The sequence below is a fragment of the Puntigrus tetrazona genome, chromosome 15, assembly GCF_018831695.1.
Source record: "Puntigrus tetrazona isolate hp1 chromosome 15, ASM1883169v1, whole genome shotgun sequence".
In the NCBI taxonomy this organism is placed as follows: Eukaryota; Metazoa; Chordata; class Actinopteri; order Cypriniformes; family Cyprinidae; genus Puntigrus; species Puntigrus tetrazona.
Window position 1 is genome coordinate 1,404,026 of NC_056713.1, and position 27,857 is coordinate 1,431,882.

General features: G+C 37.6%; 1 protein-coding gene across 6 annotated transcripts in view; it reads right to left on the reverse strand.

The window, feature by feature from the left end:
* cadm2b (cell adhesion molecule 2b) overlaps positions 1-27,857 on the reverse strand; it is a 195,266-nt gene that overhangs the window by 21,154 nt on the left and 146,255 nt on the right. For all 6 annotated transcript variants that reach the window (XM_043259344.1, XM_043259340.1, XM_043259345.1 and 3 more), the window contains exons 4-5: positions 8,113-8,265; positions 6,390-6,527 (exon numbers count right to left, since the gene is read on the reverse strand). In XM_043259344.1, coding sequence (XP_043115279.1) covers positions 6,390-6,527; positions 8,113-8,265 — 291 coding nt within the window. The remainder of the gene's footprint in view (positions 1-6,389; positions 6,528-8,112; positions 8,266-27,857) is intronic.

Genomic DNA, 27,857 nt, shown 5'->3' on the forward strand with positions numbered 1-27,857 from the left:
TGACATACGCCCACTGTGTCTGTCGTTGGCTCCTCCCGTCACAGTGGTGGAGAATGCGGGCAAGGCGGAGCTTAGACGGCACAGTTGGGCGACATCTGATGACGTCATCCCCTCTCGCTGGTACCCATGCCGGGATGGAGGAACAACGGAGACTCGCTCCCAGCCACCAGGAAGGGTAAGTGACGCTTGCTTATGGTCATTTACCCGGTGGCTGGTTGAGCATTCGACTAATTCCCGGTTTCTCTGTCCCGTGCAAGAGAGGAGTTGCCCGGAGAGAATCCCTGCCCCGCCCACTCCGACTGCTGGAGCCTGGTTGAGGAAGGTAGCACTCCTGCGTGGGCGGCGGCGACCGCCTGACCTGGGGTTGACGCTTGGGAGGGGGAATGTGACGAGTCGGCTGCCCCTCCTCTTTATTGTCACCATCACCCCGTCCTTTATTCGCCGCCCTTCACCAGGCTCCCGACGGGAGTGGGTGTGTTCGAGAGAGGAGGGCGTGGTATCGGTCAGGTCTGGCGGCGTGTGACGAGGCGCACCTGAAGGATTAGCCTTGTCACCGTCGCCGTTAAATACCTGACCGCGTCTCTCCTCGGGAGACCGGTCTCTTCCCCGTGCATGCACGCTGGTGTCCTCGTGGGTAGGAAGGGTGCGCGATGGACCTCACCCGCCGTCCGTGAACACAGAGCTCATCCCACTCTGCCGCCCGAGCAACGAAGCGACGGAGACGCCGCGGAAGAAGCCGCCGCCCCGCGCCCGGACCAGAAAAAGGGGGCGTGTGCGACCGCGGACTCCGCCCCTTACCTGGACCCTTCCCCTGGAACACGGCCTCAACCTTCACTTTCCCGCGGCTACCAGGCGAGGACACCAGATCCCCCTTTTATTTGGACACTTTTCCCTGGACACTTTATTATTTTGTATTATTATTTATTTTGTTAATAAAGAAAAGCCTCTCCGAGGCCTGACGCCACGCCCACTGTGTCTGTCGTTGGCTCCTCCCGTCACAATATATATATATATCAATTTAGCATATCGGTATTAATTACCATATCAAACTGATAGAATATGTTATGACATAGCAGTTCAGTTGTATGCAAGATGGGTGTCCTTAGCAAAAGTACTCAAGTTCAGGACAATCAGTGAAGAAAAACACTATTTTAGCAGTAACAGAATATCAAAGACAAAATAATTTAATAGAAATAACTAGTACAGACTGGATTGACAACACTTTCGTTTATCGTGCAAGAAGCGAACATTTAATTTACATTTCAAAGTAACATAAACAGTGCTTACATACAAAGTATTTTAAAGGTTCATATTGCCTTTGCCCGCTTCAAACGTTAATGTGCAATTTTTAGCTCTGTTTGCGAGGTTTTATCTAATCTAAGTAAAAAAAAAAGTTTCAAATAAGCCTACCCAATCTCAAGAATGTGCGTACAAATAATACGCCCGTATAAAAACTAAAACTTGTGGTACAGATACACAAGAATTGCCTTTGGCGTGTTTATGCTAAGCGAGGGGTAGGATTAGGTTCGTGAGGTAGATGAGTATTATATCAACGTGAATACTGCATATTATATGCACGGCAAACACGTGCATGTCAGATATATATATGTCATACGGTCACTGTGACCGGTGATTATCTATATCGGGATTAAATTCACAAATAAAACGGGTGGGTGCAGGATATGACCTCACGGGGCCGGGCAACAAAAGCAAAACAGTTCCATGCAGACCTCTACTATGCGTCTCATTTCTCATGTCTAATAGGCTGCGATAAAAATAGACAGGGCAGCTCTTTTAGGAGTGAGATGGGTCAAGTGCATGCTGCAAAGCCTAGAGCGATAACGTCTCTGAACTGATCGTGAAAGTGACTCCGAGTCAATGACAAAGTATGAGTCGTGTTTCAAGTCTTCTTAAGTTATCTCGAGTCGAGTCGAGTTGTCAGATTTGGGACTCAAGTCAGAGTCGGTTTGGAACGACATAAGGGTGAATAATTAATGACAAAACTGTAATTTTGGGGTGAACTAATCCTTTAATACACAGTGACTAACACAAAGAGTTATCACAAATCTGCACTTCCTCACCGCTGGCCAATCCCATTCGAGGCGTTGCATAAGAATACCCCCTTTTCTAATTCATGTTGTTTATTTCTGATTCCGTCTCATGCCGTTTATGATTACACATCGGCCTTAAACAAAAAGTTTCTGTTTGCGATCACACGTAAGACCTGTCCACAAACAGAAAATATCCTACACAGCTCAAAACGTAGCCCCCTTCGGCCCGGAACTTATTATTAGAAAGCCTGGAGAAATGTGAAGAACAAAGCATCGTTTAAAGCTTGCGAGGAATCCTTATAACGTCTGTGAGAGGAACAGCGCAGAAAGTGATAGAGAATCGGTAACCAGGAACAATTGCAGTTAGAGCCGTGTCTGTGAACCGTGAAAGCCCTGGATCAGCGGCATCATGAATGGCTAAGTAAAACATCACCCTGGAGGACTGCCTCCAGCAAACATCTCACCGCACATATACATGCATGACCTGCCCGGATAAAACAGGGGACTACCTTTTTCCTTGACGCCACTTACGCAGTAAAACATTCAGAGCGCCGTTGTTGTTTCGTTGCCCTTGCTTTTTTTTATTGTCATCCAAATATCATCTTTGTTGTCCGTTAAAAACATCAATAATAGAGCGCTGAAGAAAAACACTAAAATGCCAAACCCATTTTGCTTCTGTAACATGCTCAACTGGTAAAGCGTTGCGCAGGGAACACAAAGGTTGCGGGTTCAATTCCCGGGGAACACTAGCATTAATAAAATGCATTTCCTGAACGTGCTGTAAGTCACTTTGGATTTAGCACCTGCCGCATGTAATGTAATGTATTTCTGAGTGAAACACGACGATGTGAGCCAAAAAGGAAAGTCATTTCAGAGGTGAAAGCAAACCATTACCTTTTGATATAAGATATGCGTCGCTTGGAAATAATGCGCTTCTTGTATCACAATAAGACTAAAAGGAGGTCGATTATTTTCATTCTGTCTGATTTACATTACGCTTATTATAAGCCAATGTTATCTGAAAAGTTTTTTTTGCATTGCATACTGCGGCAGATCAATGGGTCAGTTTTATTCGGCAAACTTTTGAATTTAACTTTGAACTGAAGGACGTAATATTGAAGGATCATATATAATGACGCTACCCCAAGCTTTTTAAACAGCAGTGCACGTTGTACCGTTACCATGTCCAAAACACTCATAATAGCATGCTTCAGTATTGTTAGTGGAGGTAATAACATGCTATTATGAAATATGTAATAGTTATTGTTTTGTATGAATTTGGGCCCCTGCCGGCGCTCAATATGATGAATGAGTGGTACGTAATCTCATATACAGCATCTGGTGATAAATAAATAAAAAAGCGTTGATTCTAATTGCTGTGGAATATGGTGCAGTGCGTTATTTGGTCAGTGGTGTGAAAGCTAGACATTGTAAGTAACTGAGCAGCTGAAATCACTTTCTCTCTCTCTTTCTCTCTCTCTATCAACACTAGCGTCAGTCTGTCAGACGCTCTTTGCATTGCCTGCAGCACTGCCCTGTTCCTCTAGATGCATGCTATAATTTGACGCTTCAGGAAGATTGATCACCATTTTTTGAAAATGAGCTAAACCGCGAAGAAATACCCCCCCTTTTTTAAAAGGGATAGTTCAAAGTGTATTTTATCACTCAAAGTATCAACAAAGATTTTATTATAATGCAAGCTTTTTATTGTAATGATTTGTTGGTGGGTAAATAATGAATTTTTGGTGAACTATGCTTTTTGAAGTAGTGCTTCTGTAACAGTGCGTCATCTTATGGCAAAAAAATTATTGCATTTATTTTGTTTAATCACTCTAATGAGTGTATATTGCTTATCGCTTTCACTCAGATGAACTGCAGACAACTCCAATCTGCTGTTTCTCACCCTCCTCCAGAACAGACCTCTGTAACACTTATGGTGTTTAGGTAAAACTCTAGCAGTCAAAAGATATTACATTTCTTGGAGAACAGCTAGAGAAAAATATGCAAGTAGATTATAATTAATATATATATATATATATATATATATATATATATATATATATATATATATATATATATATATTTAGTTTTTAGTTTTTCGATTACATTTTAACGTTGCAAGTGTTGCCAAGGAGCTGCTATGTGTTAGTAAGGTGCTCTAAAGGTGCTTTTCGTGCATTATGAAGATGTTGCTATGTTGTTCTGCATGGCATATGGTAGCTAGGGTATTCCGTACTAGCAAAAACACCCACCTACGAAGCTCGGGTCCATCATTCAATGTAAATTTCTTGTTTTTTTTTTTGTTCTAATGCAAATCTGAAAACAAACAGCACGAGTGCTGTCAAATGATTAATTGAGATTTATATACACACACACACACACACACACACACACATGTTGCATATACATAATATATGAACTATATTTTAATAATATGTATTACCATTTACAACTTTTAAAGGAAAATGTACATTTATTCATTCTCATGTGATTTCAAATCTTTCCGAATTTTTCTCTTGTGAAACATTATTCGTATTTTAATAGAAGTCTGTTTGACGTTTTTACTGTTTTACTGAAAACAGGCCTATAATAAAAGCTAAAACAGTTACCAACATTCTTCAAAATATCCTTTGTGTTCTGCAGAAGAAATTATTTTGTGTGAACTGTTCCTTTAAGAACATACGGCGCAGCCAAAATAAACTATAATTTATGTAGTAGTTACTAAACCCCTGCTGTGAACTTCATGTCCCAATTTAAGAAAGTCCTCAGGAATAGCTGGTGCTGTCCCATCCAGATGTAGTAGAACAGCATAAAAAAGCGAGTGAATGATTGGCCCGGAGGAAATTAGTGTAGTATATTTAACATAGACCTAGTAAACTGAATCTAAAAACAAACAAACCAAAAAAAACTATTTGTGGTAAATAAGCTCTCAGGAGATCCTGGATTTGTGCTGAAGTTTCAAGAGTTGAAAGCCCAGCCCGCACTGGAAGCTGTGTCGGCGGCGGCCAGGGTATCCATCAACGTGACCCGTTCCACGCGGCTTCGTATCTCTCTGACCATCCTAAAGTGAGCGGTATCGCACCGTGTTACATATTCTGTTTGGGCCTGCGTGCTGGTCTCCAGAAGCACATCCAATCCGTCTCACAAGATCAGATCACAGAGTGAGATTTCTTTGAATGGAAGTGAGTGACAGGCGGTCCGGCTGTGATGCTCTGTTCCCGCGTGCCACTGGCCTTTAAGTGAAGCCTGCGTGAATGCCATCTCTGAGTCAGGCCTGTCTGACGGAGTCTCAGGCCATCAATCACCAGCACCAGATCAGCCGACTGGGGCTTCTGCCTGAGATGTGCGTGTTTCAGCCCTCGGAGGGATGTCTGGGGTAACATATTGGTTAAAGTTGAACTGATGTGTTACGCTGTACTAATATAGTAGTATATTCTTTTTTTTTAAATCTTTCCTGTCAGATATAGATGTAGTCTTCTTTTATCTTGTTGGTTAAGCCAGTGTTTAAAAATAAATGATTATTATTATTATTATTATTTTTACTCCAAATGTTTTTATTATTATTATTATTAATAATCAATCTGTTTTTTTTGTTAAGAATAAGAGATGTTTATAAATTACGAAGGTGTGTGTATATAAATACTCAAACGTATTTAAGGTTGAAAAATATTTATAGTTATAGTTACATTAATTTTATTCAAACTTTTTGTGTTTTTGGAAATCAAATAAAACCAACATGGCTATAAAGATGATAAAACGTAAAAAAATGTGTTAAAAAATATTTTTCATCACACATTAAGGTCCAATTCTGGCTATTAATAAACCATTAATTATGACTTTTGTCTCCATAAAATCCTAATTACTGATTATTAATAGTTGGTAAGGTAGTTGTCCAGTTTATGTATTGTGTAGGATTAGGAATGCGCAATGTGATTATGCATAATATATGCTTAAATAAAAAACCATTTTGTTCAACATAAATATGCTAATCATCAATTGGTCCCAATTCTAAAACGTTACCGATTTTCTTTTTTTTAAGAACGGTCTTTGCTCGCACAAATCCATCGTATGTGCATGAAATCACATCCTTTGGCAACTCAGGCATTGTTTATAAACCTATTTCTGTCCACGCGCATTAAACCGGTAAATGACTCCACCTTCATTGCAGAGAAATGCAGATTTCCGCTGTGAGATGTTTCGTAAAAAGAGCCGCGCAATCCACGAAGGCGCTGGCGTGAAGATACACATTACGCACCACGTACCGCTTGCACACTGACAAAACGTGCAACTGTTCATTGCACACAATCAGCTCTAGGCTATCCGCGGGGATTTGTTTACCTTGCACCTCCTTGTCGTTTCTGAACCATCGGATGTCGGCAGCCGGTTTGCTGCCAGATGTGGTGCATGTCAGTGTGACGTCCTCCCCCTCCTGGGCAGGTCTCGAGAGGCCTGTGATTTCTGGTTTCGCTGGAACACCTGATATACAAACAGAGGAGGAGGATTATAGACAGCGCTGATGGAAACACGCGTGATTCGGAGATTTCAGAGCTCAGCCCCCGTCGGAACATGATGTGGTTCAGAAGAATGCTTCTTGCCTGAAGTTCCAGTGTTGCTCGACTGACATTTTTTTAATAGAAAACACGGTTGTCAGTTTATATATAAGTTTGTCGGTATATATATATATATATATATATATATATATATATATATATATATATATATATATATATATACATATATATATTCTGCAGTGACATATTCTGCAGTATGGAGTTTTGGGAGTTTACTGGAAAGGAAACGTTTGTTGAGCGATGGAGATGGTTTTGGTTTCTCCAGTCTTTTTTTTTTTTTTTTTTTTTTTGCCATCAAACCAAACCGCCATCAAAAACTGTGCTACAAAATAAAAAAAAAATAAAAAAATGACTTAACAATGTTACGCTGACACGTAAACCATGAATGCAGAATCAAAAGAAATCAATTTGTCTAAAAAGCAATCCCAGAATTGCTGGATGAAAAAAAACGAACAAACAGCTACCTATCTGTACTTATTTATTATACGTATTGTATGTTAACAATAAGTAGCTCGCACCGCTCTCGGGTGATTTACAACGAAACAAACAAACATAAAACCAATACAGAACAAAACGAAACAGTTTTTTGTAAAGTTGTGTAAAAAATAAGGCGAAGCAGTATCAGCATTTTTGACGAATTAAAACAACATGAAATTAAAACGAACAAAAATGTAACCAAGACAATAATTATGTGAAGGTATTTGTAAACAATATGCATTGTATGAAAAAGCTGTTTATAAAAGCATGAAAAGTAGTCCCACTTTGATTATTTAAAACAAAACAAATAAGTAGCAGAACAAAACTATTGTAACGCTGAAGATAAAAGATAGCACCTGTTCAATGAAAAGCAAAAATATTTTTTACAAAGGTACTTGTTTACAGACAAACAAACAAAAAACAAAACAAACAAATAAAACAAGCAAGACTAAACTATTACAATAATAATAATACTACTAATAAACCATACCACTTTTACCTTATTTTATATACAGCTTTTCACATATTGTTTACAAGTACATTTAAAAACAGTTTTTAAAGTTGTTTTTTGTTGTTTTGTTCGCTTTGTTTCTGTGTTTTTTCTTATACAATCTCTATTATTTACAGGCTTCATAGACAACTGGTGTGGTTATTTTACGTTGTGACCAATTGTAACGTATCTTGCCTCTTTTGTTGTTGTTTTCTTGTCGAGTTATACAAGTTATACTCTTGTCGAGCGCTCCTTCCCTAAACCACACCGTGGCACCAATAGTGGTGGGACTACTTTTTGCTTTATTTTTATATTGAACTTTATAGGTAGGCCGAAGCACACAGCGACACGTCTAATGGCTCCATCAGCCAGTGTGAAATTCTCCGTTTACATCACTCCTGTGCAAAAACAAGATCACGTGATGAGAGACAACTCACCGACCTCAGATCAGTGACGAGCGCGCTGACCTTAAATGCACAGATTGATGAGGACGACAGGGAGATTGATCTACGGGAGGTCTTACCTAACACAGTCAGGAAGGCCTTGGAGGTCTTGACAGGCATGGTGAAGAGCGAGCACGTATACTGTCCTTCATCTGACAGAGCAACGTCACTGATGCTGATGGTCAGCTCCTTCCAAGAGGCTCGAACCAGTTCAATCCGGTTGTCCCTTAATGCTGAGACATACAAACATATCATTAGTGATCAATAAGTAACCAGTAAGGTGAACGGGACTTTTGGGAAAACAATCAACGGTCACATTGCTTGAAATCGTGGTACCATGGTAAAATGTACCGGATGGTAATATCTCATGCACGTATTGGAGCCGGGTTGAGTGAAGGATTCAGGACACATTTTGTCTGTTTAAACAGCATACAGCATACAAGAATAATATCCCAAATGATAAAGTAAGAAGGAAATATCTTGACGCAATGAGCAGCTCATAAAAATGGGCAAAAAGAATATACTTCATGCCTCTAGATAAAATATAAATCCTGCTCCTGGGGAGATACGGCCAAAAAACTAAAAAAAACAAATAAACAAACAAACAGGATTTTGCTCAAACAAGGATTATATAAGTACAGAACAACGTCACAATGCTCAGAATATTCCTCAGTGTGGGTTTATTTTTCAGTGTCAACAAAAAGGCATTAAACATCAAAGAATACAACGAAAAGGTATGCATGTTTCTGCAAGTTTTTAAACAGCATTGTTTTAAAGCACTATGTTGGTGGAACCGTTCATAAAAATGATTTGTTGTTATTGTGCATGCATTACAAGTCTGTCACACAATCAACAACGGTTAGGTTTGCATAGTACTACATAGCACTATTCTACTCATTTTTGGAGGATCAAACAACACAACAACAAAAACAACAACTAACTAACTATCACAAATAAGTAATTCTTTTCTGTAAAGTTGACACTAAACTAAACTCAACTAAACTAAAACTAAACTCAACTAAACTAAAACTAAAAACAAGTATTAACAGCTGTAAAGTTACTTTTAAACAACATGTATTGTGAAAAGCGTCATATAAATATTTAGTGTTTATTACTGTTAGAAGGTGAAATAAATTAAGCAAACATTTAAAACGACTTTTGCCAACTAAAGACAATTATTGCTTTTAATGTATTGTGAAAAGCGTATTATAAATGCGAAGTGTTTAATCTGAGACTGTCATGTTATTCTATTACTGTTAGTTGGTCAAAAACAAGCAAATAAAAAAAATAATAAACACAGCTAGTGGGGGCTCCAGGGTTTGTTTGTTGGGGGTGCCAAGGGCGGTGCTAAAAAACTAATTCAATCGAGAGAATGTAATGAACGCCTACAGTTTAGCTAGCCCTTTTTTAAATATATCTTCGAAATAAGGCATATTTTACTTTTTTCTGTTGTTTTAAACTTCTTATATGCCACTGTATACTGTATTAGCAATATACTAATGCCAACTGCCAGATACGATACTTACAAAGTAACGCAATTTATGAGTGATTATGGAAAAGAGAGAAAGTTGTGATTCTTAATAAAAAATACTTTTTAAATAGTTTTTTTTTTTACAATTCATAAACCCACATGGGCACACTTGCCGGTGACAACATCCCAGTGCTGATTAGCATGGCATCATGTGTCGATGATAACCAGAGATTAACATAAAAAATTTGACAATATTAATAGGATTTAGAATGACCAATTACATTAAATTATTTCCCCAATTTCATAGCGCATCGCCACATTATATGCTGTGAGGACAATAAAAAAGGCTATTAGCTAACTCTTTATTAAATGTTTTTAAAAAGTCAATGAATTATAGGCCTATAATTAAAATTATTAACACTGCAGTCATCAAAGAAAATCCCCATAATAAGAATTTTGTATATAAGCCGTATTAGGCAGTTTTTTTGAAAGTTTTTTTTTTATGTTAATGAAAGTGATTTTCTGTTAAAAAATAGAAAAATCCTTTGGAATTCCTTGTGGGGCTAGCGCCGCCACTAAACACAACACAACACTAAACAAAAACTAAAAGCAACTATTTCCTGTAAAGTTACTGTATTGTGAAAAGTGTGTTAGAAAAGTGTTTAATCGGAGAACTGCAGATTAAGTTTCAAAGAATAGAACAAAACAACAAAAAAAGAATACAACGAAACAAAGCTTTGCTTATTTACTTTGTTTTAAAGGGCATACTTAATATTTTTTATTTTGGTTCCTAATTAGGAAACAGCGAGCATGTGAAGCTTTGTGCCTCGCTGCAGGATTGATGGGACGTTGTTCTGCTCCACTTCACAGATGATGAGTGGAAGGAGAAATTTAGAATAACATGACATTCTTTCATGACACTTCATTCTACACAAACAACAGCTCTTTCCATGTGCCGTTCATCATTACGCCATTTCTAGCTCGTTGCACATGCTCAGTACTTTGCAATTTCGTTTTTTTAATCCAAGTGTTTACATGCACCCTCGTTTGGATTAGGAAAGGTCTACACCACCAGTCTTAATCCGATCAAAATTGCATTCGGTTTCAGCTCAGTCAGATCGATTATGATGTTTACACGAAGGCTTTTTAGACTGATTGAGCCATCGATCGGATTAGTAACAATTCCATGTAAACTTAGCAACTATTTATGCTTCATAGTATCGCATGGTATTTGTATGAACTTTAATATGCACACTGCGCCTGAAGCCTGGTCAATACCTGAATGGTAGACCTGGCGAAAATGTGGTTGCTGCTGTAGGACGTAAGTGAGGCCATGATCTGCATGGGTCCTAATATGATGCCCAATATGATGTGGTAACCATAGTAAAAGACAACATCCTTTGGATCTATAAGTAAATCTAGGTCCTGATACTCTAAGGGAATTGAATTTCTAGGGTCTCTTGAAAATCACCTCTGGATGACCACATTTGAGAAAAGCACAAAATATAACACATTATTAATGTCATGGTATGCTAGTGTTAGTAGACCACAGTGCCTTTTTTGTAAATACTAAAGATTTCAGAGCTTGAAATACCTTGGAGGTGAAGCTTAGGACTTATGTTTGCTTACTAATTCATGGCATTATGTATTATTCATGAGTTTAGTCACACAGTGACATAAACGTTTTCGAAACTCCCACTGTTCTGAATATAAACTGCGATTGACTGTCACCGTCAAACTGAAGCCGTTTTGTTGCCTCTAACTGGAGTTTCAACACTTTCCACCTGTCTGCCACAAGCAGCCATTCATCCATTATGTTTGCAATTTCCAAGAAGAGTTTGCAGCAGCAGAAAGACAGATGAACAGAAAGGTCACCTTGTACTCATCACCTCACACCATCTAAAAAGGCACAATTCACTTCAATTGTATCATTTGAAAAGACTTTTCATCTCACAGACTTTATATTTCACCTCAGTCTGCTTATTGACATATATAACACATTTTAATTGCATTTGTGGTCTAACTTTATATTGGGTGGCCTTAAAGGAACACGCCATTTTTTTTTAAAAAATAGGCTAATTTTAATATAAATTGGCACCATACTTTTTAATTACATACAGATTTGCATGAATCCAAAATCAAGTCCCATTCTTTTTCTTATTCAAGTTGTTTCACTTCAAAAAAGTTCAATGTGCAGTAGTAAAGTCAGTTTTGTGGGCTCTTTAGCAACAGAAATCATGCTATGAATTGTATAAGGTGTCCCAACATGGTTTAGTTTCAACAAAAGTGAGTTGACATTTGCCTTTTGGTCTCTGTGAACTCTGTAACACTGGGGAATTCCTCATAGACATGTTTAACGTCCTTTTGGGAACATTGTTACACGCAAACAATGACATGTCAAATCAGAAAAATGGATTTACTTACATGTCAGCAGAGACAATCATTTCATCTTTCGAAACCTTTTAGATGTACATTAATGTTAAAAAAAGACAACATGTCTCCAAACAATAAGATCTGACTCTACAAGACGGAATCTTTCTAGAGGATGTGTCAAGACTGTTTAAATATTCCTTCTGAATGTGTGCTGAGTTATGAATAGCGAATGAATGGAGGGTTTGTGGAGATGGCAAATGCCTTGGGGGGGTTTTGGCAAGGAGACACAGCGGAATTGGATAAAGGGAGGAAAGGTGATCAGGTCTGGGCTCGCTCTACACATGGGCCTGCTGATAGAGTCCAACGAATCCCGGTGAGACAAGGACCATCAAAGCTTAGGAACAGATGACACATTTCCACCGGCCCCTATCCCTCTATCTTCCTCAGACACAGAGGGAGGAATGGAAGAAAAGAGTGCGCTCCCTTGTTGTTTACAGAAAAGACAAACACATACACACTCATACGCCCAACATCACAAAGGTGATGATAAGCTGCCAAGGCGAGGAACAGTCGCTGTTTGTGCCGCATCCGAGGGTTGATGGTACAATGCCTAGACTCTAAAACGCTTGGCGGTTTCCATTCAAGCCCTACAATGATAACATATAGGGATGTGGGCGTTGAAAAGAACGACGAGGAAGAGAAGAAAGATACTGAGAGCAAGAAAAAAGGTTCACCCACACAGAGGCTGAAATCGACTTCCTTCAGTGGTCAAATCTGTCTCTGCACTGGGGTCAAATGAAGAGGTGAATGCTACTCTCAGAAAGAGAGTCTCGTGATGCGCTGGTTCATTTCACTTACACTGAGACTTTGTGCTACATCTTATTCTGACACAATGGTGTCAAGCTCGAAACATTATCCCAAATCCATTGACAGAAACAAGTATACAAAGGTTTGAATAACCCCACAGACAACTGTTATCAATTCAACGCAGGCCAACAGGGGCTGGCAAAACTCCGCATCCACATTTCCAAAAAAAGAATCGAAAGCCTGCCAGATGCCCAGAGTTAGCTCCAATCTGTCACAACCTCCGTGAAATGCCAACGTCTGACAAAGCTCTTTTTCCCAGAGCTTAAAGAAGTCGACATGATGAAATGGTTGGTTTCCAACATCCTTCTGACTTCTTCAACGCAGTTTATTCCAGCAGCGTAAATCCCTCGGTTCGACCTCAAGCCCTTTTCTATCTTTTTTTGGGGAAGAAGGCAACGTCTGACTTGCAGATGACCCGACAGACATCCCAGCATTCCCTTGGGCTGGAGCAGTCTGACAACTACCTAATGATGCGGAACCGTGTTTTAGCATGTTTAGGTTATGCTTTTTTTCCAATAACGGCATTGATTTTATCTAAGACTCCTACGAATAAAACTTGGCACGAATAATTGTGGCTGATTTGAAGAAGACAGCAGTGGGGAATAATGGAGCAGATTTTCAAAGTCGTAAGGGCATGTGAATACAGGCGCTTTTGGATAATATTGTGTGTTTAGATATATTTGGTGTTGTTGCTCTTGGAAGGAAGAGAGCCGCCAACAAAATGTCTTCGCACCTTACTTGTGAACAATCATTTGGCAGTGCACTTTGAGAGACTCCCAGCACTTTTCCACACGAGGCTCTGAAACCACATTTAACATCCAACTTTGGAGCAGAGCTTCTACTCTGACATAATCAGACCACTCCATCTGACGAGAAGACGGCAACATGAGCGACAGGCCCCGCGGCTGTGACTGTCCCGCAGCTGGCAACGGGGGTCTTGGCAGTGACACATTTAGAGAAGCCAGAAGTCCCACTCTCTGCAATTAGACTGCTCCAACGGCCAGCTGTGATTGGTCACTATCTGGACAGGCTGTGATTATTGCAGGGACGTGAGCCTGTACTTCCATCGCAGACAGGAAGCTACTTCCCAGGAGCTCTCGGGGGCCAAGAAAATGCTCTACTGCAGGTGGCCAATGATCTGAGGTTAAAACAGATCCAGGTGCAACCGGGCAACATCTGACGTGATGAACACTTGTGGAATTATTAGAGACTTCTACACTGAGTCATATCAGGTCAAATTTGACATTAGACATTCGTGGCTAACAATGGGGACTAGCTAGTGCGCATAAAAGAACCTAATTCTCTCTGACAAATCTCTAAGGTTTAGTTTCTTATGCTGCATCACAAAAAGTTAGCCTTTGTTCATCAAGCTTGTTGCTATATCAAAACACAAGACAAGACATTTTTGGGTCAGTCGAAGAACACAATGCTTTCATGTGCGCTGTGAGCATGTAAAATTGAGAAGCAGAACTTACAATATCCACAGCTTATCCAGAAATGCAACTGCACATGGAATATGCAAACATGCGGAGATTGTTTCATCAGATAGGACTGGCTGCTGTTTACCCTTTTGAGGAGGAACACAGTTAAAAGCATTTCCACAAAAATAACAGGTAAGTTAAATTAGCCCTCAAGAAGATGACGTTTGAAGGTCAATACCAGTGTTTAACCATTGATCGTCCACTCTGTGAGCAACAAGCTAAATGGTCATTAGTTAATAATTGAGCATACTTTTAAACTCAATCAACCTTTGTCTATCTTCACATTCATCAACAACAAAGATGTAAGACCCTAATGAACTTAATACAAGCATAGTAGAAACCATCCCTTATCTCTACCTACCAGTAATCTTAATGCTAAGCTACAAATAGAGACTTTCTGAAATGTCACGCAGCACTTAACATTTCATTTATCGACTTGTAATGCTATAATGATAGGAGCCCATTAGAGGACCATTTGGCTCTATGTGAGGTGTTGAGCTTTAAAAATGACATTTAAGTAAGTGTGGAAATGTTAGATGGGGATGACTTGTTTCACATGTTTTGGAGTCTAAAGCGTGGTTCAGAAAAAAGTAAAAAAAAAAAAAATTTGAATAACTTTTTAAAAATGTGTAACATTTACAGTCTATATGTGTAGAAGTGTTTTAAGTAATGAAGCACTTAAGCTTGAGTTTGAACAGAGACGTTTCAGTGCTGTTGGTTCTGTTGAAAGCAGAGAACTGCCTAGAAGTGACGTGGGAAAGAAAAGGTAATCAAGGTTGCAAGCCAAATTTGAACCCATATTTCCCACATGAGCACTATAAATCCATATAACAGATGCTGCATATTGCAGACACTTTTATCCAAAACAACTTTGTCATTTGTGTTCAAGGTACAAATTTCATCAGTTCACGATCTTGGCATTGCTTTAAATAATCATTTAATATGTGCCTGAAATATGCCTTTAACATAAATATTACTGAAAATTGAGCTACTTAAGAAATTATCTCAGAATTATTACTTTTTGTCCTTGTTGTTCTCGACTATTCTGCGAGTTGGATGTGTGTTGTACTTTCATCTTATTCCTAAATAGGATTTTGGCCCACACAGATATAGTAAATGATCACAGTCTGATTTCTCACATTTATTGTCCCACAGCGCTGAATGCTAATATAAATCACGATGGCCTCAATGGTACACTAGGGACAAACTGGAATTGACAATGCAGAATGTGCTGATAAAGTAAAACCTAAAAATACACATTAGAGAGAAGCATTACATAAACCCCTTCAAAAAGTGTAAGGAAAGACAATTTACTGATATAACCTTGCAGACCTCTGTAGACTTAAACATAACCAGACAACTGTACAATGTCACAAAGCCTGGCGTCGTTCCTCTGCATTTTGCTCGCTTTTGAATCTTCTTATCTAATGAGCAATTTAACGAGTCCATTAATGCAGTAATTTAGAACATAACAACATTTTGATTGCCGCAGGCCAATTAAGAGCCCACTCTGCAATTTGACCTTTTGCAATTTGAGCTGAACATCTCTAATGAATGTCAGGAATCATGCGCCAGAAGCATTTGAGATACCCACTGAAAAAGCAGTTAATAATGCCGCAGCTAAAAAAATTGACATCAATATGTGTACCGTAAATGACGTTTGTTATAGACCGTCTCGGTTACATAGAGTCGGATTTCAGCTAAAATTCATCGACATTTCCAAGCACATCTGGGAAAGATACATACAGTGTGACACGCCACAAGACAGAGCCCTAAATTATTCAGGATCTGTGAGGTTACATTTCACAATAAATGGTAGTTAGGTTTCTCATTATAAAGTGCAAAATGAATACCTTCTGCAGGTGCTGTTTTCCCATACGCTGGGTCTTTACATCATGCTACAGTGGAGCAATAGACATATGGACATATACACTCTAATTTATCCTGCTCTAGCGTGATGAATCATACTCTGAAATCGCATTAATACTACACGATAAGGGAGACATATGGTGCTTATTGATTTTTTAGTGGCGGCGACTCATCATCAGGGCACTTCTCTCCTAATGGCCTTGGGCAGAAATGGATACGTAAGCTCTTGAGGTACAGGACTGTATGTCTGATCAACCACACCAGTTGCTCGTGTACTTTAATCGAAACCAAAGTAAAAAAGTACACTTACTGTAACAGTCCCATTGGGGTGGAGATTAAGCGCCACACGGGGATGCTGGGCATTTGTATTTTTATATGCTACTAAACTACTATCAATATTTTGAAATATCTAGTTTTTACTTATATATGTCTTACATTTGTTACTTTTTTTGTATTTTTTCAGTTTAAGTAACAGTACAGGTTATGTGCATTTGTCATTTTTAATACTTTTTCTATATAGTTTAATGTATTATTTTTGTTCACCTAATATTTGTATTTTATTTCCATTCTGTTTTGATAATTATAAATAATTTAAAAAACTGATTCAGTTAGCAATAATAACACTAGGGCTGGGCGACCTACAGTAGCTCTTTTTTAGCCAAACGTAAATCAATTAGACGGTAAGAAATACAATTTGAGTAAAAATATATATATATATATATATATATATATATATATATATATATATATATATATATATATATATATATATATATATATATATTGTTTGACTTAATATAATAATTTGGTACCACTTTGGAATAGTTAACACATATACCATTAACTATGACTTTTCCCCCAATAAATTAATAGTTTGCTGCTTATTAATGGTTAGTATTGTAGTTTAGGTAGTCGAATAGGAATAGGGATGAAAAATAATGTCATTTGGAATTAAGCATTAATATGTGCTTAAATGGTTGCTCCGCCCCAAAATAAACATTTTCATCAATCACTGTGTCTTTCAAACCCATATGCCTTTCATCCACGGAACGCAATTTATGATATTTAGGATGCACATCGGGAGGCTTGTGACTGTCTCATTGACTGCCAAGCAATTACGACTGTTAAGGTGCAGAAAAGTATGAAAGATGCTGTCTGAATACTCCATATGTCATCAGTGGTTTAACTGCAGTATTATGAAGCTACAAGAATACTTTTTGTACAGAACTGAAACAAAAATAACACATTTATTTAATGATACGGCATTGTGAAGCACTGCCATTTTGTAGATCAATATTTTTACTTATGCTCTCCAATAAAACAACGCACAGTATTACAATGAATAAAATGGTCACATTTTATTTTAAAAGTACAGTTCTCACTATTAACTAACCCTTAACTGTGACTTTTCCCTCTATAAACTCCTAATTACATTAATAGTTAGTTGAATTGTGAATTGCATAAACAATATATAGAATTAAGCTCAAGATGTCTTTCATACTTTTCCCTAATCCTATGATACAATGGAAATGTTAAAAAAACTAAAAACAAAATTATGTATTAAAATAGTATATAAAATAATTTTCTGTTGCCGGTAAAATCATAGCAATCCATCAGGCTTAGGCACTCTATCACACAGTCTGCACACAGGGCGCGGTGGGCATTATTATGGATAAGCCACTGATATATAATTCAGAGGAGTTGTGGGTGTCTGTATAACGCAGACTTCCTGTGTCTTCACTTGGATATATGCAGAAGAGAAATGTATCTGGTAATCTAGGTGGGGTGGATTTAGGATTTAGCCCAGAATCACACACCCCCGCAGAATCACAGTGTGTTCTGTATGTGAATCACACACACACACCTCCCTACATATTCAGGCCCTTACCAACGCTCTGTTTCACAGGCTGTTCTCAGATATAGCCCTCATGTAGGAGTAGCCGCACACAAAGGATTGATGATGTGGCCAAATGACAATGAATGAGAGCTATCTAGTCCGCTCTCTGCTTCACCATGGTACAGTTAGTAAAAAAATGCAAGTTAATTCTGTAGTGATCATCTGGATATAACCAGAATGTCACTCCATCTGTGAGCCTATAGGCCGCCCACTTGGTTATTAGCATGCAGTTCACCCAAAAATGACATTTCTGCCATCATGTACAGTTCTTCCAAACCTGTATAAATGTCTTTTTTTCTGCCAAACCCCAAAAAACTGTCTGTTTTGGGTCACCATTGACATCCATGGTAGAAAAAATAATGACCCAGAACTGCCTGGTTACAAACTTTCTGTAAATGAGTAAATCAAGACAAAATATTAATTTTTGGGTGAACTGTTCCTAAGAACTATTCAACCCATGCTTTTTTGGTCTGAGGGCTGATAATTTGGATGTATTTGTAACTTGCATCGTAATAAAAACACAGCAATATGTACCTATATTAACATAATAAAAACCTGCCAGGGTTCACATGTGCTTAGCATTTGTCTTTGACTATGGCGAAACGTGCTGTAAAATGCAGTGTCCCAAAAAAAGTGCACATAGGCATGCATTTTTATGAGACCAGGTTGACTGTGGCATGGTAACCACTGCAAAGCATAAAGTCTATCCATATCAGACGACATCTAACAGATTGTTACCTATAACAAAGACAATATGAGTGGCACTTGCAGTGGTGCCTTGACCCAGATGCAAGTAGGGTCAGTGTTATGGAGGCCAGCTAGTATGGTGCTGTAACCCAGATGGGAGCAAGTTTTACATGGTAATTGTAACAGCGACCAACAAGCTATTAAGCTAGTAAATCCAGCTGCAGTGTTGCTATGACTTAGATGGGAGTGAGAATAAGGGAGGTCAGCTAGCAAGAGCTGTGTGGGTAAACCTGGGATTTTAGCATCCTTGTTTGTGCCTCCCATATCCCTTGCTGCTTGACACTGGATAGAATGGTGTGAATGTAGTTATATTGCTGTTATACTGGTGCCATGACCCGGACTGGAGTGAGATTGACTGGGGTAATGGAAGCAAGCTAGTATGAGCTGATAAACCCTACTCCCTTGGCCTCAAAAGGCAGTGGTTTTTAGCTCCCATGCCAGCTGTCACCAATATGAATTACACTAGTGCATCATTAGATGTTTGCTCTCATGTTCTAGGAGGCTTGTAGGTAGTTCTGTACTAACCAGAGCCAAAATGGCTCATAACAACGTTCTTTTCACATCAGCAGCCAACGAGGATGTTGCTTAACATTCAAATAATGCTTGTCGTAGCAGCTGCAACTCACTTCAGAAACCCTCCACCATCCCCAGCAGATCTATTCTGCCAAGAACATAGGGCTGCACGATTAATCAAACGCAATTGTCATGCACATTTTTTTTTCAGTAAAAGCGGTTCTGTGATGATTAGTGAATATGATTATTAGTAAATGTCCATGATTATTAGTAAATGTCCATGTTCATCGAAAAGCAATGCAAGCAGCTGTCATTATCGCAAACTGTTTCTTCGATTTCATAACCGTATGATTATAGATGCGAGATTTATTTTTGCAGCTTGTCAGAGAACTACGGCTCTGCGTAGTAAATTTATTCAGGAACCGCTATAAGCATTTCCTGGTTTTCTTTTGGGGAGCGTATGTGGACGTTCTGAGCGAGATCGCCCTCTGGCCTTCAGATGGAGATTTACTACTGTTTACAAAAAAGTTCTTCGCTGAAAGATTCGCATGACAATCACAGCTTCTAATCGCGATTACAAATTCATTTTGATTCATCATGCAGACCTACAAGACCAAACGCATAAGCATTAATGTGCCATGTATTTCACCAAACTAAATCAATCAATCAATCAATCAATCAATCAATCAATCAATCAATTAATCATTTTTGTTTATATAGCGCTTTTAACAACACAGGTTGTATCAAAGCACTGAACAGTATAAAGCAGAAGAATACAATGACAGGGATGTATAATGACGAGATTGAACAATTTGTTATTAAATGCGGAGATGGTCTTTGTAATCAATTCGATGATAATCACTAGAAGTTAAGTGTCCTCAACAAAGCAAGCCAGAGGCGACAGCGGCAAGGAACAAAAACCACATCCATACAGAATGATGACCTCTGACCAGACGCCCAGCACTTAACTTCCAGTTCAATTTTATGATATCATAAAAAATCTCTGTTACTATATACATTTGCTATATACTCTGTCACATCAATACTATATCAATTGACGTTGTACACCATATATCATCAACCATGTCAACATATAATCAATTATTAAATTATTACGAACAATTGGATCATGACTTACAAATTAATAGTCAATCCCAATGAACCCAATGAAACTCAGGTCCCAAGATATCACTCATTCTAGTCTTTACAATTTCACACGTTTTAGTATTCGTCAGAATACTAAAGAACCAAAAGGATGATTTCTTTGAAAATGAATAGCACACCTTCTCAAAATCCGTACTTGACATATCATTCAAGTGCAAATGATGCACAATGACTTCCAATAACATTTGTTCCAATCCCTAACACTATAAATATAGGCCATAGAAATAGTGACGGTTGACTTATCCTTTTCAAATTTGGTGTTTTTGCACAAACACAGGTTCCGCATTTTCCCGTATTCACAATTGACCGTCTTTTTTTCAAAGAGGATGTGCTCCTAGTTGCACAGTGTAACATTATAATTCCTTTGAATCTCTTTGATATTCAGCTTGAGCGCCCATAAGCAATCTTCTTTTCCATTTCCTCATTCCAGTGGTCCAGAATCCAAATATAATGGACTGTACCTAAGCACATCAGTAAAAATATATATCTCACGCACCCCGATTGGTCTAAAGCCGCATCTCGCTGTCATTGTGCATGATTGAGGATTAAAGCCGTTTTTCAAATAACGGTTCAGTGACATTCTCCACTGTATCCTGCGAGCAAATCATCATAAATACAGAGCAGCCAAGTTGTTTTTGATTCAAGAGGTTTTCAATATATGGATAATGGGCAGGTTGGGATAAAAACATTCTCTGTTGCTTTACAGTTCAACCAGATGCAACAAAGTTTAATCAGAATGGCAGATTTAGACAATGGATTGGATCAAATACCAACCACATCTGACCAAAAGGAATATCAACCCACCAAATCATACTTGTTACAGCACACTAAATGAGACACCAAACTTCTAAATCCTTTAATACTGATTGCAGAAAAGTCTCCGGTCACTCGAGGCCAGACCATTCATTTCACAAGGCCACTAGAGATTGACAATCCTTCAGTCTCAGTTTACAGACCTAATTGTGACCGCCGCCAATTTTCTCTCGACTCACTCTCTGCCCTCCTCGCTCGCTCAATAGTGCACACTATTGCCCTGAATCTCCTGATGCCAAACGTGCCCCCACACACTGCTGACAATGCCTCTTTTATTCCCACCGAGAGAGCTGCGTTTAAATGATGCACTTTAAATTGTTCACCTTGCATGTTTCCCCCGGCATAATGACTTCCCGAAATAACACATACAATCTTTACGGAAAAGGACGTATGCAAATAAAAGGCAGGCTCTGCTCAAATAACATGTACTACATTATGTTGAGCCGCGCTGCTGTTACAACAAATCACATCTCGGCAACACAACATGTTTTTCTCTTAACCAAAATAAATTAAATAAATGCACAGCAAATGCCTAACTAAATCCCAGCCATGAATAGAAATGATATATCATCATAGGTAAATTAACAGCATCACAATTACTTACGGACTCTTGCTTGTCATAAAAATATATACAGTATTGCTATATTGTGCTTGTGCTGCTTGAAAATGCGTTTATTTATTCTTTTCGGTGAAGCTTCTGAAACCAAATATCAGATAGCTTATTTTTATCCATCAGGTTTTCAAATGACAGGAAATGACAGATTTTTTTAATACGCATTTAGTATGTAACACAACCTCTGCTACTACCTGACAGTAAGCCTTAATTGTTTTATCACTGAAACATTTATTCTGAGGAATCACACCTGTCTCTGTGACAGCGCTCAACACTGGCAAAAAATGCGTCTGAGTATTCACACTATAGACCGCTTCATTACCTTTCATTCAAACGCATGCGAAGTGTACTGATGGACCTGTTCATCATTTCATCTGTGAGATTTAGTCAGTTAAAACAGTTTTGAGGCCATCTAGTTCAATTTCATGTCTCTGGAAAATAGTGACCTGTACTATGACGTTAGATTAAATTTAATATCAAAGTTTATTGCATCTATTTGTTATTGACGCATTTGTGGAGATAATGTATTAAGATCTGTCAAGTAGTTTTGTTAAGAGAAGTGCCACTGAGGGACCAAGTGGCATGTTGTTACAAGTGATATTTTTAAATGTATTATATATTGTAATGAATCAGGTTATTATTTAATATTTTTATTAATCAGGTGTACATTTCAGACATCTTCACTTTAATTAAAACATATAGGTTAATTAAGTGAAACCACAGCATTTGCAGTCATAGAGTTGCTTTCGTGGCATATGTTCAATTAAATACTGTATGTGCAATTAAATATAAAAAAAAATTCATATACCTGTATAAGACTTTGAATAATTTTACTTTTTAGATGAATATCTTTTAATTCTTGTTTGTATGTCAAAGGTCTTAGCCTTATTTTATAATAATAATAATAATAATAATAATAATAAAATATGAACATTAATAACATTATTATCATTTTTATTTATTCATTTATTTTGATTTTATGTGCTATAACAACTAAATTTGCAAAGGCTTCTATTCATTTCTATTCTTCTATTCACCTATTCATTATACAATGTAAAAGTATTCTGAATTGTAAAATTGTGAAAAGGTTTTTGGTTTATAAAAGACTGGACTAACAAATAATGAAAATCCATTGTACATTATATATCAGTATATAATAAATAAACTTAAATAGAATAGTTATTTCAAATTATAATATTTAACAATATTTATTTATTTACAATATATAGAGCCTTGGCAATCATAAAATACTTTTTTCCGAAATAATTAAAAAAGCATCCTTTATTTTAAGGTCTAATTCTTGCTAATAACAAACCGATTACTACTTGTTTTCTTTGTGCATAAATAAGTATTCTTGTAGTATCGCAAAACTGAAGTTGAGCCATTAATGCCACATGGATTGTTTTACCGATATATTTACAGTATTCCTGGAGCTGGAAACATTTCAGTTGTGTTGCTGTCTATGGAGGGTCAGAAAGCATGAGGGTGAGTGATTAATGACAGAATTTTTTGTATTACTTCAGAATAGGTAACACTTTTCCCTCTATATGTTCTTAATTTGCTACTTATTAATGGTAAGGTAGTGTTATGTTTAGGTATTGGGTAGGATTAAAGATGTAGAATAAGGTCATGTAGAATAAGACACAAATTATTGGTAATATTGTAGTAATTTACATGCTAATAAGCAACTAATGGGTGCAACCATGAAATAAAAGAGAATAAGGTGAACTAAAATACCCCAATAGAGAGAACCGGTCCCTATACTAAAGTGTTACCAATCATACCAACCCCAAACTTTTGAGCAGTTGAGTACAGCTTTTCTGCTCATAGAAAAAAAGTCACTGAACGTCTCGCAGTCACAGTTGGCTGGCGTTAACAGCACACAAATTGATGAATGTTGCTGAAATGAATTCACTTTTACGTAACGCTCGATTTCCTGTGGCTGCTAGAGCTCCTGAGCACCCGTGGGAAGTGGCGCCTATGTCAACCACGACGTGCGTCTGCGCCTTCGATCCACCGCATCTAGTGCCAACACAACTTACAGAGCAATCACTAAATTCATGCGCAGCTCATTCTATTATCATCATGTTCCAAACAATTATCTTAATTAACATCTGGCGTGGTTAATGTACAATTTGAAGCAGGCACTTTCCAGTACGGAATTACGACCATTACTTCACCCTCAACAACAGCACATCTGTCCGCTCCGAGGGAGGTGGGTAGGTTGGCAGGTGCCAGGAGGGTATTATGTTGGCTGATCTGGCCGGCTCGCTCGCTTCCTCCAGTCTGTGGCAGTGTCACATCAACCCCCCCCTCGACTGGTTTGTCTGTCCCTCTTGGCGACTGCGGTGGCCGTGCCAGATTCAGTACCCGGGTGTTTGCAAACATAGAGCAAAAAAAGCCATCTACCCATATTCCGTGTAGTTGGGACAGCTTGCCAAGAACCGGCGCGTTCAGTTCACTTGGGAGATGTGAAAAGAAAACATGACAAAGTACAAATATGGATAGTTTTAGTGTGACTTGTACATGCAAATCCATGGAAAAGAACTGGATGAGGACCAATATGAGATCAGATCACTTCAGCATTTCATCATTCAAACCACTCTGCCTTCATTTGAATCATGTAAACAAATAAAACACACATATATATATATATATATATATATATATATATATATATATATATATATATATATATATATATATATATATATATCACGTTCTCTGGACTTTTGTTATTGTTTTTGTCGTGTGCCATGTGTTCCGTGTGACCTAATTTAGTTTATTGTCTTTCAGCCGTCTCTCGTTAATTTAGTCAATTACGTTGTGTATTTAAGTCCTGTGATTTCAGTTCCGTTGGTCCGATCTCGTCTTTATTTGCGTGTGATTTTCGTCCTATCTGCCTGCCTGCCTTTATATTGTTTATTTCGTCATCTGAGTAGATTAAAACTCTTTATTTTCATTTACACTCGTTGCGTGCTCTCCTGCTTATCACACGTGTGACTATATATATATATATATATATAGAGAGAGAGAGATATAGAGAGAGAGAGAGAGAGAGAGAGAGAGAGAGAGAGAGAGAGAGAGAGAGAGAGAGAGAGAGAGAGAGAGAGAGAGAGAGAGAGAGAGAGAGAGAGAGAGAGAGAAATTTAAAGAAAATTAAATATTTATTTAACATATACATACATTCAGCAAGGATACATTTATTATTTATTCAATTTCTTAAAACAGTATTTTACCGTTACACCTATTAGTTGCTTATTAGCATGCATATTGCTAGAATATTAGTCATTATAGCATGTATTGATGCCTTATTCTACACAACCTGATCCTACCCAATAACTAAACCTAACAACTATCTTACTATCCTACTATTAATAAGCAACAATTTAAGTATTCATTGAGGCATCTGTTAGAGTTAATAGTTAACATTTGTTACCAATTCTAAAGTGTTACCAAAAACATTTAGATTACATTTTAAGTCCTTGTTACATGTTACATGTACCCACTATTATAATAATGAATTATATATATTATATTACATGCAAGTAACCCTAATTTTAACCTAATAGAAAGTACATAGGCATTTTCACAGACAGGGCTAAGACTAAGCCAGGATCGGATCATTAGATGATCAGATTTGATTAGATTCAATTAGGACATTTCAGCATGCTTCAAAAAACAAGAACAGCAACAACAAAAAACATTGCTGGTGTGCATCTTGGAACAGAACAAAGGTGCCGTTCCAAACATAATTTAAGATGTCTTGGATAATGACAATGAGAACATTTTTTATTTACTTCATAATTTTATATTACTGTGCTACAGATTTCCCGAAGAGAACAGTTCATTTCCGTCTTAATTTAATCTGAATAACCTACAAGAATATATAAAGGAACAGTTTGAAAAGATGTACAGCATAAAGTATTTATTTTTTATTTTACAGTTAGACTGTGATGTGCATGTACATAAATCTGTGCTAAAGTGCTCCAGTATTCAAGGTCATGGGTTTGATTCTCAGGGAATGCATGAACTGATAAAATGTATAGCTACAGCGAAACGCAAGTCATTTTTCTCTGCATAATGCATAAATGTAAATGAAATCATCACTTGGTGCTCAGTTAAGGTTAATGAATGCATAAGAATTCCTATGTGTGAATCATGGAGAGAGTCGTCTTTGCCTTGGAAGAATTACGGTAATTGGGTTATTGTGATGTTTTGTACTTCAAATATTTCTAAGAAAAGCATCACGTTCGTGTGATGACCACAACTACGTTCTGACAACACTAGATTCATAGCATCTTGGTTATTAATGCAAACACAGTCAGCTTGGCTTTGGAGCGCAGATTCTGCCTTATGCACGATATTTCAAACTCATTCGACTTTTGCAAAACAGATGTTTAGCAGAACGTTCACCGCGCTCTTTTTAGTCGAATAAAAAGCAAAATGTCACCAGCGTTTTTATTTGTAGGTGAACTATTCCTCATGAAGTTCACAAATCCAATCTCAAAACTGTCAATTACAGTAAAATGCGAATTGACGTATAATCTCAGATCCTAGAAGAAACCAGACGAACATTTCGAAGCACCGCGCTCTCAAAAATATGACAGCAGTTGTTTTTGCAAGAGAACTAGAGCAAATACCTGCACATATAGAGAGATAATACATTATTTCAAGCCTGCGCTCTCCCACACATGAACACACACGCAGTCGTAAATGTCAGTGATGGTACTGCTCTCCACTGCAGACTAATGAAGCGACTTATTTTCATCAGACAAACAAAAGCCCTGCCGTTTCTAACATCAGATAACAAATGAAATCTACTTTCATCTCTTGGATATGTTCTGAAAAGATTTCAAGTCAACATTAAATCAAAAATGACCCTTATTTACTCCTAAATACATGTTAGTGGTCTTATTACGAATGATTTAACTGCATATGTTATTTCCTAGAAAATGCCTGTCTTCGTCAATCAAAACATAATTCGCTCCGTCTCTGAAATGACTTTTTTTCCTGTTACGACACCAAGAATCCTTATTTCTCAATTATCATAGAGAGATTTCTTTTTTTGTCCATCTAAACCCAGCCCTCCCTGTCTAAATAATGTGATTAAGTTAAAGTGTGAATTCAGCAATAATATAGTGTGACCTCAATCAATCAATTAATCAATCAGCCATTTTATACCAATGATAGATAAATGACAGACAGACAGATTGATAGATGGATAGATAAAAAGACAGATAGAATGTCATACAGACAGACAGACAGAGAGATGGATGGATGGATGGATGGATGGATGGATGGATGGATGGATGGATGAATGAATGGATGGATGGATGGATGGATGGATAGCTAGCTATAGATAGATAGCTATAGATAGAATGACAGATAGATAGATAGATAGATAGATAGACAAAGACAGATAGATAGATAGACAGAGGCAGATAGATAGATAGATAGATAGATAGATAGATAGATAGATAGATAGATAGATAGATAGATAGATAGATAGACAGAGACATATAGATAGATAGACAGATAGATAGACAGAAGCAGATAGACAGAGATAGATAGATAGATAGATAGATAGATAGATAGATAGATAGATAGATAGACAAAGACAGATAGATAGACAAAGACAGATAGATAGATAGACAGAGGCAGATAGATAGATAGATAGATAGATAGACAGAGACATATAGATAGATAGACAGATAGATAGACAGAAGCAGATAGACAGAGATAGATAGATAGATAGATAGATAGCTATAGATAGAATGACAGACAGAGAAAGATAGATAGATGATAGACATACAGACAGAGAGATAGATAGATAGATAGATAGATAGATAGATAGATAGATAGATAGATAAATAGACAGACAGACAGATAGATAGATAGATAGATAGACAGACAGAGACAGATAGATAGATAGATAGATAGATAGATAGCTATAGATAGAATGACAGACAGAGAAAGAGATAGACAGAGACAGATAGATAGATAGATAGATAGAT